Source organism: Hesperophylax consimilis, chromosome 13 (assembly GCF_061612785.1).
Source record: "Hesperophylax consimilis isolate HC1 chromosome 13, BYU_Hcon_1.0, whole genome shotgun sequence".
In the NCBI taxonomy this organism is placed as follows: Eukaryota; Metazoa; Arthropoda; class Insecta; order Trichoptera; family Limnephilidae; genus Hesperophylax; species Hesperophylax consimilis.
In genome coordinates this window covers 25,701,222-25,720,173 of record NC_142848.1, presented here as the reverse complement: position 1 = coordinate 25,720,173, position 18,952 = coordinate 25,701,222, and the positions used below count along the sequence as shown (strand labels likewise).

At 35.9% G+C, this 18,952-nt stretch overlaps 1 protein-coding gene across 2 annotated transcripts in view; it reads right to left on the bottom strand.

The window, feature by feature from the left end:
- Positions 1 to 1,267: 1,267 nt before the first annotated feature.
- Fs (Follistatin) overlaps positions 1,268 to 18,952 on the bottom strand; it is a 234,595-nt gene continuing 216,910 nt past the window's right edge. The window contains exons 5-6 of one of the 2 annotated variants that reach the window (XM_089638912.1): positions 2,822 to 3,049; positions 1,268 to 1,527 (exon numbers count right to left, since the gene is read on the bottom strand). In XM_089638912.1, coding sequence (XP_089495038.1) covers positions 1,454 to 1,527; positions 2,822 to 3,049 — 302 coding nt within the window. In that variant the 3' untranslated portion in view covers positions 1,268 to 1,453. The remainder of the gene's footprint in view (positions 1,528 to 2,821; positions 3,050 to 18,952) is intronic. The other variant, XM_089638913.1, reaches the window with a different exon arrangement.

Below are 18,952 nucleotides of genomic sequence, written 5' to 3'. Positions count from 1 at the left end.
ATTAAATATAACAATTTGCGGTTTTACTCAGTTATACCAAAATTAAAAAATATTATATTTTGTTTAAAGTTTACCATACTGAAGTTTAAATTAATATTGTACAATAATGAAGTTTTGAAATAAATGACACACTAAGGACGGGTTGTTTCGGAGAATCTGAACAATTCATCAAATTTCAACGTTCATTTTCAAGTTCTGTGAAAGATTTTTTCAAGTTCTGTTTTTATTTCAGTTTTGTCAAGCAACTAGCCTACAATGATATAAAAACAGAACTTGAATAAGTCTTTCACAGAACCCGAAAATGAACGTTGAAATTTAATGAATTGTTCAAATTCTCCGAAACAACCCGTCCTAACAGTTTTTTATATTTTTTCAGGATGTTTAAGAATAAAGCGATTTCTTTAAATTGAACTACAATCAGGATTCCTTTTACAAATGAAAAGTTCGTAATATTATCATGCAATCAATTAATTGTTAAAATAAATAGGTATTCACTATTGAAAAAGACAGAAAGGAGGTTCGCTATATTAGTTGTTGTAACTAACATTAATTAAGTTATTATTAAAATGCATAACACTATTACATCAAGAAAGGGAATAATAATGGATGCTTATTGGATGAATTTCAAGTTATCTAAACATGTAAATTTGAGTTATCTATTTTATCCTAACAATCAATAAAAATTATCAGTAAAAACATTTAAATTATTTACATACTTTAATATTGGTAATTCCTTAAAGTTTGCCCAAGACAGGATTCGAGTGTTTATTAATTAGAGTACATAATTATCATGATTTAAGTATCTATTTAAAACATTTTATGAATTTAGAAATATAATACGTAGATACTTAATATATATGTTATATATTATTATACCTAATATATTATCTTTCTAATTTTTAGATACGGTTAATAATATTTTCTGTTGATTTAAAAGGAACATTTTAGCATTAGAATTTTGATTTAGTAAACCCCAAATATCTATAAATACAGTTTTTCATTAATTTAGCTACATTTCATAATTTTAAAATTATTTTATAAGTAAGTTTTTTTTATAAAATGTTCTTTTACAAACAGAGATCTTGAAGTACATTTACAAAAAATTAAATAAATTTACTGGTATTTTTTGTCAACAAAAAAAATCATGTTTTCAAAAAGATTTGCAAAAAATATTGTTGTTTTCTTGTTGAATTATATTTTTAAACAAATTTTGAAAATGTTTTAATGAAAGTCACAACATTCTATTTCAAAGAGGGTATGTCTGTGATATAAAATATTATTCGAGAAAAAGAGAAATTCGTATTTTAACTACTTACTCATTTGTATAATATTTTTTGTTGTTTTCTTTTAATTTTGAAAGAAGATAAAATATATATTATAAATAAGGAGATAGTGGAATTTATTTGGAGGGATTGATAATAATGAAATTAGCTTAGTTCTCTAATCTACATAACTATGACGCTTCTTCTGTCTCTTCATCTTCACTGATGTCTTCGTTGGACACTGTGTTTATTTCATCGAGATCTACTGAAAATACAAATACTTTATTAATTTTATAAAATGGAAAACTTCTTAAAATTCTATGTGAGGTAAGATTTGAAGGGAAAAAGTGACAGAAGAGAAAATCTAATGTTTCTAAATGAAAGGAAATAAAAAAACACGGATAAAAAATTGAGGAAGAAAAGTTAAGGATTAAAAAAATTAGAGATTAGAGTAAAAAAATATTATAAATATTTGGATAGAAGAGTACGAAGAATAAAAATAAATTGGAGGAGGAAGAGAATATGTAAAGATTCTAGAGAGTAGCAAAGAGTAGCAAAATATTAATCATGAGAAACCAGAATAAGAAGGGAATATATAAAGATTCTAGAGGGAAGTAAATAGCAGCAAAAATATAAAACATGAGAAACCAGAATAAGAAGGGAATATATAAAGATTTTAGAGGGAAGTAAAGAATAGCAAAAATATTAAAAACGGGAAACAGAAATTAGAAGGAAAAATATAAAGGCTCTTACTCTAAAGGAAGGGAAATGATGGTGGGAAAAATTAAATTAAGACATTAGAAAAAGAAAAAACATAAATATAGTTTGGAGGTAGTTTAAGAAAGGAAGGAAAACATTAAAAAAAATCAACGGAAGAAGAGAAAACAAAGATTCTGAAAGAAAAAAATAACATGTAGAATATAAAATAATAATAATTAGAGGAAAAAGAGAAATCAAAAAGAGTCGACAGGAAAAAATAAGAAAACATAATAAATTAAAGGAAGGGGAGAAAATATAAAATCCACATTCATCTAGGAAAGATAACATGGAGAATAAAACAGAGAAATGAGAGACAGCGCAAAGATTCTACAGGAAGAGGAAGAAGAGAAAATGTAAAGTTTGTAGATGAAAGGAAAGAAGAATGAAATGAGAGGAAGAAGAGAAAATGTAAAGTTTGTAGATGAAAGGAAAGAAGAATGAAATCAGAGGAAAAAGAGAAAATGTAAAGTTTGTAGATGAAAGGAAAGAAGAATGAAATGAGAGGAAGAAGAGAAAATGTAAAGTTTGTAGATGAAAGGAAAGAAGAATGAAATGAGAGGAAGAAGAGAAAATATAATGTTTGTAGATGAAAGGAAAGAAGAATGAAATGAGAGGAAGAAGAGAAGATGCAAAGTTTGTAGATGAAAGGAAAGAAGAATTAAATGAGAGGAAGAAGAGAAAATGCAAAGTTTGTAGATGAAAGGAAAGAAGAATGAAATGAGAGGAAGAAGAGAAAATGTAAAGTTTGTAGATGAAAGGAAAGAAGAATGAAATGAGAGGAAGAAGAGAAAATGGTTCACCTGAGCCACAAGAGCCGGCGTGCCTCGTCTCGATGACGTAGCCAGTGGCGCACGCGTCGCGCAGCATGTGGCACCACGACGGGTAGGTGTGGTTGTTGGTCGCACAGAGCGCACGTCGGGCACGCGGGCAGCGCGCGCCGCACGTCACGCAACGTGGCGCGCCCGACCGCGCGTCCAGCAGGCACGCCTGGCGGGCGCGGCATCGCACGCTGCCGCACGAAGCGCGGGCTGGAACAACGAACAAAACATGTAAATATTGATACTATGGTCTTGCCACAGTCAATTCTCTTGACAGTGAGACCTCGCCCAGGGGGACGGCGTACCACCATTAAGTCGAGCAGAGGTTGAAATCATAATTAAGGGTTTGGGTCCGAAGAAGGCACCGGGATTTGACAGATTGAACGGCATAATAGCGAAGAATGTTTGGATTCACGCTAAAGAGGAGCTTTATCAAGTGTTGGAAACGTGCTTGCGTAGAGGAGTATTCCCTACAGAATGGAAGAAAGGCGTGCTCCGGATTATACCAAAGGGGAACAACAGATGCTGCCGAGAACAGATATCGGAGCCTACAGACCCATCACTTTACTTCCAATCTTAGGTAAAATACTGGAAAAAATCATCAAACATAGGCTCCGTCTCACCCTGTCTCCACCCTGCGACCGCCAATTTGGGTTCGTCCCTGGTAAGTCCACTGAGCACGCCATTAAGTATGCGCTTGAATGGGTGAGGGTTTGTACCAAGAAGTATGTAATTGGAATATTTTTGGACATCTCGGGTGCCTTCGATCATGCGTGGTGGCCGATGATTTTAACTAAGTTGAAAAGTCGTAATTGCCCGCCTTTACTGTTCAATATTATTAGTGATTATTTACGTAACAGAAAGGTTATTGTGATGTATGGTGATTTTTTCATCATACGTGACGTTAACATGGGCTGTCCACAAGGGTCAGTCCTCGGGCCTGACCTGTGGAACATCCTTTTTGACGACTCCTCTAGGTTACCCTTGCCTGAAGGATGCATATCGGTCTACTACGCAGATGATAAGTTTCTTTTGGTCTCAGGGGACAGCAGAAAGGAAGTGGAGAGTAAAGCAGAAGAGGGTCTGCGTGAAATTCTTGAATGGGGTAAGGAAACAGGCTGAACTTCGCTCCCCATAAGACCGTGGGACTCTTGATGAAGGGTATACTCAGTCGTGCCAGAAACCCTACTATCAGAATGGGAGGCTCCACTATTCGTTTCGTTGAAAGCACCAGGTATTTAGGCGTCACTTTAGATAGATCTTCTTCGTTCCTAGCGCACGTCAAGAGCGTTTCTAGCAGGGCCCAGGCCCTATTCTTGAAATTGAGAAGGCTCTCAACGGCTGAGTGGGGATTGCGGACTCCGGCACTTCGCCTCATATATAGGGGTGTTTACGTGACGCATGTTTCGTATGCCGCTTCTGTGTGGGAGCACCGGCTGGATAATGCATTGATCCACTTGGCCCTCAAGCGGGGCCAAAGGACTCCCCTGTTGGCTCTTTCGGGCGCATATAGAACTGTGGCTAATGATGCATGACCGGTTCTGGCTGGTACACTGCCGATTGACTAGTTAGGGAAGTTAACTTAATTAGGGAAATTTTGACAAAAAAGGCATTGACAAGAAGTAAGGCCGCTGTCCACCTGGGAGTCGAACTGACACCCGGTGGAGCGGTGTCCCTTCCTGGCTTATTGAAAGCCATGCGAGATAGAACGCTGAGTGTATGGCAAGAGCGATGGGATAGGTCGACGAAGGGTAGATTGACTTTCTCTTTCTTCCCTTCAGTTAAAAGCAGAATGGAAGGGGCGCACATAAAACTGGATCACTATATGACGCAATTGGTGTCCGGTCATGGGGAGCTCAGGGGGCGGCTACATAGTCTCGCCTTGTCTCCTTATCCCAACTGTTCATGTGGTGACACTAACCAGACAGCCGAGCACATTCTGTGGCACTGCGAGTTGATGAAGGATGCCCGAGAGGAAATGTTGGATGGCTTGAGAGGGATTACAAGACCGGCATGGAATGCCGATCTCGTGTTGAACAGAGAGAATTTTGAATGTTTCAAAAAGTTTGTAAAGTCCTGGGTAGAGAGAAGGCCTGTGCTTAGAGTTGCTGATTTAGATTAAAATCATCTTTGTTTCAGGTGCCAAGCGTATTGTTCCTGTCACTCCACGGTTACTCCTCTATAACAACTTTAATATTGTTTATGCGCGATTGCTTTGTGTTTTATTTTTATATACTCATTGGTTTTACTTTCTTTGTCTTATGGCATAATCGCAATGCATTTATTATTTTATTTGTTTGTTTTATTATTTCTTATTCATTTATTGTGTATATTGGCTTTTTACACCGTTTTTGCCAGTTCTTTACACTGTTTTTTTTTTATGCACATCCTTCCTTTTACTTTTGAATTTGGGCCTTATTTATTAGGAACGCGTTGATAATGATAATACTGTTTCTTTTTGTGTTTTAGCTCTTTAATACTATGTTAATCTTTTTTTTCCCTTCTTTTTTTTCTATTATGAACGGTCAATTTGTTGTTGATCACAACTTATTTTCGACGTTTGTTATTTGCCTTATTTGTTACTAACAAATTGGTTTATAAATAGGTTGTCGAACTGAACTCTATCGTACTGTATTGTTCATTTCCCCACCATGAGGGCGGATAGACCCTGTTCCTGCATCCAGTAAGGTGACATCAATCCGGGGCGGCTGTCCCACGAACCACGGGTGCCTCCCCCGGCATCATGAGCGGGCCTGGGGAATGTTTGCGCGAGCCCGGTCCCCTTCCGTCCTGCCTCCGGTGACCTGAGGCTCACTTCATTCCCTAGGGTCTTTGGGAGTATCCCCCCCCCCTCCCCCCATTTACATTTCTTCGAGGGTACTCTCGGAAAGCTGGCTAAGGGACGCGGGTGCTTGGGATCGTTGTGGCCAGGCCGCTTGCCACGCTCATTCTTGCCGGGACCGCCCCGTGATAGTGGGGTAAACTGCCCTCGATACGCGGCTTGTATATTTTTATGTTTCAATCATACTTCCACTTATAAAATTTGTGCTCCTTCTTTATTATTTAATTTTAGATGTCAAACCACCAGGCGAACACATTTCATATGTGTTCTTATTTTGTGTTACTATTAATGTAAGTATGCATACATTATTTCGTACTAACAATCATGCATGCAGGGACATTGGAGGGTCTAGAATCGTTTTAAAATAAATGTAGCTTTTTTTTACAAAAAAAAAAATTAGAGTCCTGACGTGTGCGGCTAAGGAGGTTAAACAATCAGTTTCCTCACACAGCCGTCGGGAAAGGGTGGGTCCCCTCCAATGTCAATTCTCTTGCACGCGTGTTATGCAAAAGTCACTCGTCACACGAATTTTTATTTTATTTTAAATGTACGTTTACAGAAATTATGTATTCATTTATTTACTGTACAAGTACTTTTAAATACAGAACAAAACATTTTTTACAAAAAAGTATACCTAGTGTGTGAAATTTTACAACTACAATTTACATCAGGGTCTGGGTAACAAAATGTTAACTAATAACTTTTTTTTTTTAAATACGTGAAATGTTTTTTTTTCAAGTTCCTATTATTTAATTGTTGTAATAATAATAACCAATAATTGGGAAATGAAATAAAAAGAATTTGGTATTCTCAGACTATAAAAATATTACCATTCGTTATTTCGGCTACTGGCATTATACCTAGCTCTCTCATTAAAAATTTAGGCGTATTAGATCTATCAAAAAATTTATATATAAAGATGCAAAAGTCGGTCATTTTGAATACATGTAGGATAACAAAAGATTTTTTTAATATTTATGTTGAGGGATCAGTAGGATTTATAGCCCCTGTTAGAAGTTCTACCGAGCCGAATTGATCTCTGGTGAGTTGACGTGTTGTTCTTGTATTGTTTTGTATTTATTTTGCTTATATAATGCACTTACACAATGTTGATTGACTAGATGATCATTTGTGGAAAAGTGTGTGGAAGGGTTTAGTTTTTCCTTTGGGGAAGATTTAGCCCGGACAATAAAATCGGAAGTACCTAATAAAAAACATTATAGAAGAAAGGATTTTTACATTTTTCAACGAAAAATAATTTAATTTGAAAAATATATCAGGGGACAAGTCATTCAGTAGTAGAATCATTTTCCCGAGCGGCATTACCAATGATAGGTTAGCTCTGTATCTCGGAACAACAGTCCCGTGCTTGCGCGCCTTTTTGAAATTGTCGGGAACATAAAATACGATATTTAGTATTATACCCGCAATACAGTTATGTCCGCTCAGAAGGCTGTGTCCTGTTATCAGCAAAGCAGTTTTCCATGTATCGGTAAGGCTATTTATACCAAGCATACCGGACAGAAAGCTGATGGACGTAACCAAGGATAATAACCTTAGTCTCAAAGATATAAATATCTCAGAAACTTCTTTTGTACTTTCTCTATCATATAGATTAAGTAAATCCACTAGCCCCCATTAAGCCACTTTCTAAAATGTTGCGTACTAAGCACGGCCTACGTATAGATTACAGTGGGTCTAACGTAATTTGACGACATCAGTGTTCTTAGTATAGGTTCTCTGTTGAGTGGAATCAGTTGTATTCCCTAAATTTATAAACGTTAAAACAAAGTCCAAAGAAGCGAGACTAACAGCCCACAATTTAGTTATGATTTGTGATACCTGATATAAAAAAAATAAAAAAATACAGTGATCGTATAGATTTACAAAAATATAACAGAAGGTTTAAGAGTGGTGTTGGAATACATATTTTATGTGATCCACACAATTCATAATGTGGAGCCGCTGTATAGGGGAATGTCCAATATAGATGCGTTTGGGTATGTTGCAGTAGAATAGTGTATTTTGCGGTGTTGTTATTGTGGGTATGTGTAGTTTTATGAGTTGCAGGAGTTCGCAACAGTCGAAGTTAAAGTTTAGTATTTTTAATTAAAAAGTTATTTTACGTCTATCTTCTAATGTGTGTAATTTTAGAATATTTAATAAGTAATGATAATTTATGTTTTCCAGTGAGATATTACAACAAGATTACAAAATAAGTATTTATACAGGGTTTTCCAATAAGAGGTGTTACTTTGATATTCAATCGTAAAAGATCAATGGTTTCGTTGCTTGTGTGGCACGTAGCGCCTTCTTGTTGAAAGTAAACGTTGTCCAGATCAATACCATCCAATTCCGGCCATAAAAAATCATTAATCATTTCTCGATAGCGCAATCCATTCACCGTAACTGTTGCTCCAGCCTCATTTTCGAAAAAGTAAGGTCCAATGACTCCGCCGGACCATAAACCGTACCAAAAAGTACACGTTGAGGATAGAGAGCGTATGTTTTCAACAATAACTTTGAAAGGTTTTTCAAGGTTTTCCGAGCCCCAGATGCGACAATTTTGCTTGTTGACGAAGCCACCGAGGTGGAAATGGGCCTTATCACACAAGATGATTTGCATTTGATTCACTCAAGTGAATTTTAATAATTTCAATGCGTTGTTGAAGCGTGTATCGTTCCATTTTTATCAATGGCGTAGTTTCTACTTGTCAAATGTCAAAAAATGACAGTTTCAAAAGTAACATTTACCGAAATAGCGCGCTATTCAAAATAACACCTCTTATTGGAAAACCCTGTATTATAAGAGACGGTTGATGTAAGGTTCCCGTGAGCACTAGGCCCATTGTGCTTTCTCCCATTTTACCATTGGATACGGAATATGGCTATGTCTTCTGGTTCTTATATATACGACAGGAATATTTGCCAATATAGAGTTGCGCGATGTTCTATTCTCTCTGACTACCCCTGCGTGGAATTCGACTCGCAGTTTGCGGGTGTGACACGTGGAAAGCCCGTAGGCTTTAGGACGGAGAACCTTCCGAGAAAGGAGAAGGAGGCGAAACTAATGTTTTCCGCGAAATTCCAAAATCAGAGCTTCTTTTGCGTCATCTAGACTCATCCAAAGGTCTAAGTGACTAGGTACATAAACCCCAGAGGCAAAACGTCTGACACACTAAGAACATCATATTGATAAGCCAAGTCAACAAATATATACACGGTGTCCGGAAACTCGTATTACAAGCGGGAAACTGGTGAATCTACATCAAATTTGGTGTCGATTTCGTGGTATAATTATTTTTTTTTTGATTTTGGCTTTCGTTTTCCAGTAAATCAAATCAAAAGTTGGAATTTTGCATGTCAAATTTGAAAAAAATTGTTTGCTTAGTATCAGCTGTTGAATGGCTTCGTTTATTTACCGAAAAAAAGGAAATAAATAATAATAATAAATATAGGATTCACCAGTTTCCAGCTTGTAATACTAGTTTCCGGAAACCATGTATAGGTATACCTAAGCAGAAAAATATATATACCCTAGTACGCTCTGTTCTTTAGGAGACCAATATTACCAAACTTCTCGTGGTTCTGATCCAACCGAAACATCTCCACACTTCCACGACGACCAACGTGGACGAGCGATAGGATCCTTCGTATTAACCGCTCGGTCATGAAGGTCGTCCAGATTCCCCATTGTGACTCAAAAACACGCTATCTCCTATCTTTATAACTTACAAATGTTTTTCCTCAAAAATTTTACACGGACGATATTTTAACAACAGGAGAGGTTTCTTATATTAAAAAAAAACTGATTTCCGGAAACCAGTCTTTTTTCAGCCTACTCGACAGATTTTGGTAGCCATAACTTAATTTATGTATCAGAGAAATACTTAAATGTTTGGTGCAATTAGAGTTCAATTAATTGTTGAATTAGGATTGTGTGTATTGGTGTATATTGTATTCACTTCCGACAGAAACATTCTCTTGCCTTGTTTACGCGTACTTATTGAGAGTAGTTCAAAAAGTTAGTAATGTATACGATCCAAACCGTCAAGAGCCAGTGAGACTATGGCATCCCCTATTGGGGTATGTTGTGAGGATGAAGGTAGTGGGGGGGGGGATACCTCAGATCTATTCAGATCTGGTCATCAAACACGGCTAAAGCCATTTCTTCTTACACAAGGGCGATACTGAGAGTATCTTCCACGGAGGCCGTTTTAAATAGTGTTTTTTATTTCACCGGATTTTTTTTCTTAATTCGAATAACAAGTTTATAACATGCTATATGCAAGCAATGCATCTGTGTTTGACTCAAATTTGATTGTGATGCCCATACAATAAAGCTTATATTTTAAACGTAATACTTCTATACGCATACATGTGTTTTAGTTTCTAGTTACAAAAGAAAATGCAAAACCATTATTTCCTTTGCCTTCTAAAAATAAATACATTAATTCCATTTTTTTCAATCATGATTTTGTCAAAAAAACACCCTCCAAAAAAGTTTCAAGCACTTAGAAGATTATCGAAAAAGTTTATTTCAGAATCTGATATTTCCTCATCAATCAATGTTCGTTCCTAGACATCATTAAAATTCGCTAGCCCAAAATAACACCACGGATTTTAAAAGGTGCCCTTCAAAATGATGTCATAATGGATACAAATCTATATCTAACTTTATAATGATTGCATAACAACGTTTATATAGTTATTTAGAGCAATTTAATTTACTTCAAGGTTGCTGCTTCTAGTTGAACAAAAGAGAGACGATTGATATCGTCACCTTAATTAGGAAATCTAACTTTAAAGAAGAAATAAAGACTTTCAATTTTTAAATAGATCTATTTGAATTTAGATTTTATTTTCTTGATTGAATGAAGAACTAGCTGAAACTTGGCAGATAGACTCGTTGTTGATGACAATGCTTCCTATTAACTTTTGGTAGCTCTCGGCAATAATATCAAACACGCGCGGGCACATCCGCATTTTTCCGAAATTTTATGACATTGTATTTCAAAATTTACAGCAGATATTATACGAAATAAATGTCGGTACTAACCAATTAGGAGTTGGCTTAAGTGTTAGCGGTGTTGACTCCGGTTCCCGGGAAGGAAAGTTGAATCCTCATTCAAACCAAGTTAAAAAAAAAACTTTGTTATTTACGCGTTGTTTTTTTAAAATAACACAGTGGAATTGATTGGACGTTGATTTTTTTTAAAATAACATAGTGTCATTCCAGAGTGGAAGTTACTCTCAGTATAACCCTAGCGAAAGACCACCATTCAGAACCGAAGATATTTTTATTTCTACTACTTATTTTGTTTTACTTAAGGCGATGCACTACGCAGTAATGCAAAATCATGTGTTTTTGGTTTAAAAATTTGTTTGCCTAGATGATGCCTAGATGATTTTCAGATGCTTTAATTAAATACTGCGAGTATAAAACATCTTTGAAATAATCGAGTATTTTTTAGATAAATCTTTTTATAAGCCCAGAAAAAAATAATTTATAAGGTCTATGAAAACTGCTTTAAAGTTCAAAATTTCCTACTTACGAACCCATTTTCGGTTATGGTTTTATTGTATAATGTGACAAATTAAGTTATTTATAAAATGATCGGAAAACATTTTAATATTTATGCCTGAACATCCACAAAATAAAATAAAAGGCACTTTTGGACCATATTTTTTTCTTGCCTAAATCAAAACAGCTGGATGGTGTTAAGCGGGAATTTAAGCCTTTTCGCCATCTAAGTAAAGGAGTGTTATTGATGCCGGTTCGATTCAAAATATTACACGACGTAGTGCATCGCCTACGATTTTTGGCAACTTATAATAATAATAAATTGTCATACAGATGTAACATTTTTGTAGTATCAAAAATGCTAAGAGATGGCATAAATTTGTGTGTAAAAAATGGACTTAACCATATTTGTTTATCAAGGTGACGATATTGAATCCGCAAAGGGGTTAAAAATGATAAAATAAAGTGAAAATTTCTTCAAATTGGACGTGGAGAAGGTGAGTAGGGAGTTGGGAGTTGGGATTAGAACGAGTCTGTTTGTGTTGAGGTTTTATTTGTATGGACATGTCTAGACAGATTATATTGTGGGAAGGTAACGTTTTCCACTCTTGTCTTATTGTGTCGCGTTCACACATGTCGGATTAATACTGCCGCCAGTGGGAATGCACCTTCACATGAATCATAACTTTTGAATTTTACAATTTTCTATCTATTTAACCATAATGCCGTTTGTCCGCAGGTGTCGGCAGAGAGAATGGACCACCACACACTCTCTTCTGTTTTTCGTCTTGACATGACTCGACTCAATATTTGATTAACTTGATCGTGCCATGTATTCCTCGAGCGTTCCCGACTCTTCTACTGTTCACTTTCGCTTCAAATAATCTCCTTTAATCGTTTATCTGCTCTACATATCCATATTTGATTATAACTTTTCTATCTAAATTATATTTATGGCTTGTTTGATTATAACTTTTTTCTCTAAATTATATTTACGTATTTTTTGATTATAACTTTTCTATCTAAATTATGTTTTTGGCTTTTTTGATTATAACTTTTCTATCTAAATTTAAAAAATGTGGAACAAATAATCTGACGTAATTGTAAAAAGCATTCACTTTGTGGCTCATCATAATTTATAATAAAAATACATGTGGTCAAAAACAAATTTATGTGTTTTTATTGTAAATAATCTGACATTTTTAATTGCAATACTTTATCCTTGGGAAAACTGAGGTGAAAAACGGATGAAATGTTTTTATTTATTTTTTATTATCAATCAGATTAATGTGGACGCTTTAATCGTCAATAATCAACAACTAGTAAAGTAATAATGACAGTACTAATATAAATATTGTTTAACGATAAAACATAATGACTTTATCAATCGATTAATTAAGTAAGTAATTTAGCTTGCCTCGCGGAACCGAAACCGGATATTCGGTATAATTCAGGACAATAATTGCCAATTTATCTTGTTGACTACCTGGTATCTAAATAAGTCAGAAATTTCGAATAGCAATTCGGACAAATATTTCCTACTATCAAGGCTACGAATAATTATTATGTAAACAGAAATCACAGTAGATCCAATCCTACGACAATGAAATGTATAGGTATCTACTTTAAATTAATTAAAATTTAAACAATCTGTTTTTTTGTGAATAGATCTGAATATACAAGTACTCCCCAACCTTCCTCTTCCCTATATTCTTCCCTCCCCACAACCTTCGTCCTCACAACATACCCCAATCGGGAATGTCGTAGACTCACTGGCTCCAGACGGTATGAAACAGTTTAAACTCAACATTGAACAGACCATTTTCATTGACCTGTCCGGGGTTTAGGAGTGGAAATGTCTTATTTAATTGTCGAAATCCGTTTTCGTTCAAATTGGTATAGAATCATACTTCTGGGGATTGTCTGTATAGTTGTATTTTAGTGTATAAATAAATAAATATAGCATATTTGTAATAAGCATTTACTTTGTGGCTCGTCATAATTTACAATAAAAGATATAAATTTGTTTTAGACCTCTTTAATTTTAATTGTACTCTACCGGTTTCGGAAGCACCCTTCATTCGTTAAGGAGAATATTAAAAAAGTTTAATATTAAAAGTTTTAATATTCTCGTGACGAAGGAAGGGTGCTTCCGAAACCGGTAGAGTACAATTAAAATTAAAGTGGTCTAAAACAAATTTATATCTTTTATTGTAAATAAATAAAGCATTAAAAAATACAAAAAAACTAAATATTTTGGATGTCCTTGCAATAATTTCGAAATTTTGCGGTTTGGAAATGATTAAAAAGTATAATAATGCATATCTACAAATTAATGCGTTTTTCTGTTAGTTTCAGATGTAGGTGGGCAGAGTGGTAGATACTTTCGGTATCGCCCTGATGAAAGATCACCATTCGGGAGCAAAACGTTTCTTAAAAAGATGTCAATAGGCTAGATCTGAACAACCTTGTACTTCCAAACGATCCCCTTTTCCATCTACTTCCTCTTCTCACTCTCTTCAGCCTCACCATACTCTAGTTCTAATTTATTTATTGGACAATTTGTATAGCGCCGCTTTTGTGAGATCACCTCAGGGGCGCCTTTCAGTTGATGCAGGTATTACAAAAAATATTAATATTACAAAAATAAAGTGAAGTTAAGTTAAGTAAAAAGTACAGGAACAGGTGACACGAAGATAGAAGATGGAGACTCTGCAGCAAGAATCCTAGGTGGTGAAGAAACTGGACCAGCTGCTGCAGCTAAAGAGTCCACCGCGTCCACCAAAAGTGCCAGCACGAGGTTCGTCATCCGTCCAGCTATGTGTCTGCTGCTAATAAAGCGCTGACACAATATCCTCACATAGATACCACGTTCGACGAAGATAGAAGATGGAGACTCTGCAGCAAGAATCTTAGGTGCTGAAGAAACTAGTTGGAAGCAGTCGTAGCCGGACAACTCAGAACTATGACAATTCTACATACTTTTTTATATCGGATAGCAGAGGCTTATTACAATTACCAAAATGTTATAATTTTCAAAGGTGTGTTGATTTGACAAAATACATTTATAATTTTTTTACATTTTATATCCAGTGATTCTTCGCAGGTCTGCGCGAGTAAGATAATAATATAATAACTGATTGTTTAATTTTATTTTAAATGGTCTGTAAAAAAATTGTCTTTGTAAACTTCCGACCTGTCATCTTCAGGCTTTCAGGCGGCTATCGCGGTTATTTTTAAATTACGTCAATAATAATTTATTTTCCTTTTGATCCGCGCAATCTCTACGTCACATTTCTTTATTTGGTGCCGTCGCCTTATCGTCCGTTGTTTTTTTGGCGCGGGAAGATGACGCGGCGTTTGGTGGACTTTTGCACAAAACTGCATCTCAGCCAGAGACGGACTGCCTATAATTATTTATAATACTCATTTTATAACTTTAACTATCATTGAGTTGAGACAATGAACAGATAATACCGATTTAAAAGAAAACATTGCATTCATAAGACCTGCTGTTGATTATTATCATTCGGTAAGTCAGATTCCAGAGAAAATTTTTAAATTTTATCAAACGCGTTTCTGTTTCATTTAAAATGCATCAAAAGTAGATTTCAACAAAAAGGGCTGAATTATCTACAGTGTATGTAATTAAATAAGTTATTATAATGTCTATCGCTCACCAAATCATATAAAATCACCACCTAAAACACTTTTCACTGTTGATCGCCCCATAAGCTACTTAAATCGTCTGGTGGGCGATATTGCCCACGTTCGAATCACTGGCTTAGATTTTTGATTAAATCACACATTTTGCGATACTCGTCCAATAATTTGATTCTTATCTTTGAGATTGTGGCAAAAACAAAAAATAATTTAATGTTGATGTTCTTTACAAAATTCGGTAAAGTCGGTAAGGCTCTCGGATTCAATTCTCGGCGGCGGGGTACGCAAGTAAATCTTATTTGGTTAATCTGTGTTTTTTCACAATATATACATTTCCAATAATATACTCGTAGGCATAGTAGATTTTCGGTATATTTCCAAGTGGAAAATAATCTCAGTATCGCGCTGGAGAAAGACCGCCATTCAGAATTGAAATTTTGCTTGAAATGGCTTTAGCCATGTTTAGTGACCAGATCTGATTAGCCAGGAACTTCTCCACCTTCCTCTTTCCCATATCCTCCCCCCCACTAACTTCAGCCTCACAACACACCCAAATGGTGTGAATATAAAAAATGAAAAATGTCAAATAAAAATGGTGATACAAAAATGATTAATGTATAAAATAATTTGGTCGCTAGTAAGCTAGTAGAGACTGTTAAATGTTTTTAATCTTTTAAATTTACATAGTTCTAGTCCGGTCCGTTCCTGAACTTGTCTGGCTGTCAGAGTACCCGGCGATGATCGGTAACATCGCGTTAGTTTTATTGCCTGCATTATTGATGATCAGATCGCATTCAAATACTGCCCCTCCTCCTGCCCGTCTCCCTCGGCCCTCGCGCACTCCGTCTGCGTCCGCCCAGAGTCAGCGCAAATTGAATTATGAATGATACCTGCCCGCCGATGTTTTAAATACCGTTGACATGATCGTTATTAATGGACGCTATTTATTATTACGAGAACATTGATTAGTTGGTATTTTAATGTGATATCTTAAAATCAATTTAAAATTCCAATACTACGAATTCTAGTAAACTATTGTGAAGTTCTAAAAATATCATACAACATCGTATGCATTAAAACCAATAAAAAAAAACAAAAAATTTCATTTTTCGATTAGTTGTGTTCGCGTAGTTCAATCTGGAACAGTCGATTTCCACAACTTGAGTTTGCATAGTGCAATTTGGAACAGTAAATCTAGATGGCGTGAGTTTGCATAGTGCAATTTGGAGCAGTCAATCTAGATGGCTCGAGTGTGCATAGTGCAATTTGGAACAGTCAATTCAGATGGCTTGAGTTTTCATAGTACAATTTGGAGCAGTCAATCTAGATGGCTTGAGTTTGAATAGTGCAATTTGGAACAGTCAATCTAGATCAGTGTTCCGCAAACTTTTTATGTTCACGGTACACCTAACTAATCAAGAAATTTTAACGGTACACCAAAGAAAAAAAAACAAGGTAAATTTTGGATAGGATTGACTAGGCTTATTACGAATAACGGCGAACTTTGAGGTTAAACTACAAAAGCTGCATGTCATCATAATTTAAAAAAACATCCCAGAGAATCCCCAACATCATCAGAGAATGAGGTTTCTTCGATTTAACCAGCATATTAGCGATCACGTAGCTTGCTTTTTGCGCTTTGCTTGATGTATTGAAAGACGAACTCATGAGAGTTACCTGTTTCTTAGACTGGTCTTTCATACGTTGAAGGAAGGCGTTATCTTCGTGAGACACCGATGGGTGTTTAGTTGTTAAATGTCGTGAAAGTTTACTGGGCACCATCGAATTATTAGCCAAAGTTTCTCCACAAACAAGACATTTTGGGATTGGGCACGATTCGTCACCGCAATATATAAAGCCATAACGCACATAGCTCTCATCGTATTTCCGATCAAAAAGCTTAGGTTTTTTTCTTTGTTGACTCTGCTTCTTCTTGGGAATCATTAGTTTCACTTGACAAACTTGCGGTACGTTTAAAGAATTTATCCATTATATACACGTAATCAGTGGCGGCTCGTGACTTTTGGGTGTACTAGAGTGCTAATATTATAAAAAATGGCATTTCTGATGTTGTTATAGATGAAAACGATTTTTTATTTTTTTTCGAAAATCGATTTTTTGTATGAAGATTTTCAGGAAATTTCAGTATAGCCGTGCGCCGCACGGAATTCCTGAAAATCTTCATACAAAAAATCAATTTTTCTAAAAAAAATAAAAAATTGTTTTCAGCTACAACAACATCAATTAAGCCATTTTTTGTAATATTAGCACTCTAGTAACCCAAAAGTCACGAGCCGCCACTGCACGTAATATGGGATATTTTTTTGCAATTAAAAAAGTCAATTAAGTTTGCGACGACACAACCAAACACTAGCATTAACGAATGACTACTAAACAAGCGGGCGCAACGTTGCCGTCGTAATTCGTAATGTTATGTTGTCACGCGCATGCACCCCGATAGCTCGTGCGCAATCACGTGATAATGTAGCAATAGCACCCCACTTATGTAGTGTAGCACACGTGATAATGTAGCGTAGCGGCGTAGCACACGGCCACTTCGCAGCGATCGAGTCCCACCCACGCCACCTCCGGCCGCCGCGCCGCACAGAAAATTAAAGACCAATTTACAGAGCACTTTGTGAGAAGTGACGCGGGACTCGCGGCACACTTACAAATGGCCACGGCACACCAGTGTGCCGCGGAGCACACTTTGCGGAACACTGATCTAGATGGCTCGAGTGTGCATAGTGCAATTTGGAACAGTCAATCTAGATGACTCGAGTTTGCATAGTGCAATTTGGATTAGTCAATCTAGATGGCTTGAGTTTGCATAGTGCAATTTGGAACAGTCAATCTAAATGGCTTGAGTTTGCATAGTGCAATTTGGAACAGTCAATTTAGATGGCTTGAGTTTACATAGTGCTATTTGGAGCAGTAGATTTCGATAACTTGAAGTTGTGTTGTTCAATTTAAAACAGTCGATATCGATAACTTAAGTTTACGTACTTCAATATATAGTCGAATTACAACATTTGAATTTGCGTTGTTCAATATGGAAGGGTCGAAATCGAAAACTAGAGTTTGCGTAATTCAACTTACGGTCGATTTCCATATTTTGCATTTGCGTTGTTCAGTTTGGAACAGTCGATTTCGACAACTTGAATTTGCGAAAGTAAAATTACATAGTCCAGTACCGAACGATATTATTTCAAGTTCGATAGACATTTATCTGTTCAGTGTCAAATACTTCCTCAACATCTGGTGAGCCATCAAAATTCTAAATCTCCTCTTAAATCTTTGAAAAAGCATTTACTTAATACAAATGTAATAAAATTTTGCAGGTTTCTGCCTACACATGCATTTAATACCCGGTCACGATGTAAAATAAACCAACCCAAAAATTATCCAGACTAAGTTACGAACAAGCGCGGAATGACTCTTCAGAAATCAAATCTCATTTGAATTCAGCTCATTTTTTCGTCCTCTCTTATCTGCAAGTTTCCTCGAAGCGCACACACCCGAATGGGCCACTAGCAGGATGTTTTTAATTTTCCTTTTGTTAAAAATGTACGAACCATTAGCAAAGTTCACCACCAGTTACTTTACAGGCTCCTGCCTAGCACCTAGCGGTCAGAGGTAAAACTAGGGCTAACAGATAAAACAGATGTTTTGCCTTATCAATTGGCTTTCTTTGACAGTGTTTGTTTACAATTAGCTTGTCAATGTATTTTCCTTAGTTAGATTATAAAAAGCCTCGCCGACCGGATTCCTTCTTCTTCTCTCCTATAAAATAGTAACAAGCAGTCATTATGGTCTACAGACCATTAGTAAAAGTGTTTTGCCCGGGTCGGGAATAATTTAACTCTTTGTAACATTAAATAAAGTGAAATGCAGTTTTGTGCAGTAAAAACAAAAAAACATGCGTCTGTTATTGAAGACTTCATCAAGCCCAAACAAATCTTAACACCTTTTTTCGGATAAGGTAGAATTTCTAAAGTAACCAATTCTTCTTCTTTTTTTACGTTAAACACAGGAGGACTTGAAGAAAATAATTTCCCTCGGGGCCTGTGTCATATTTGGGGAT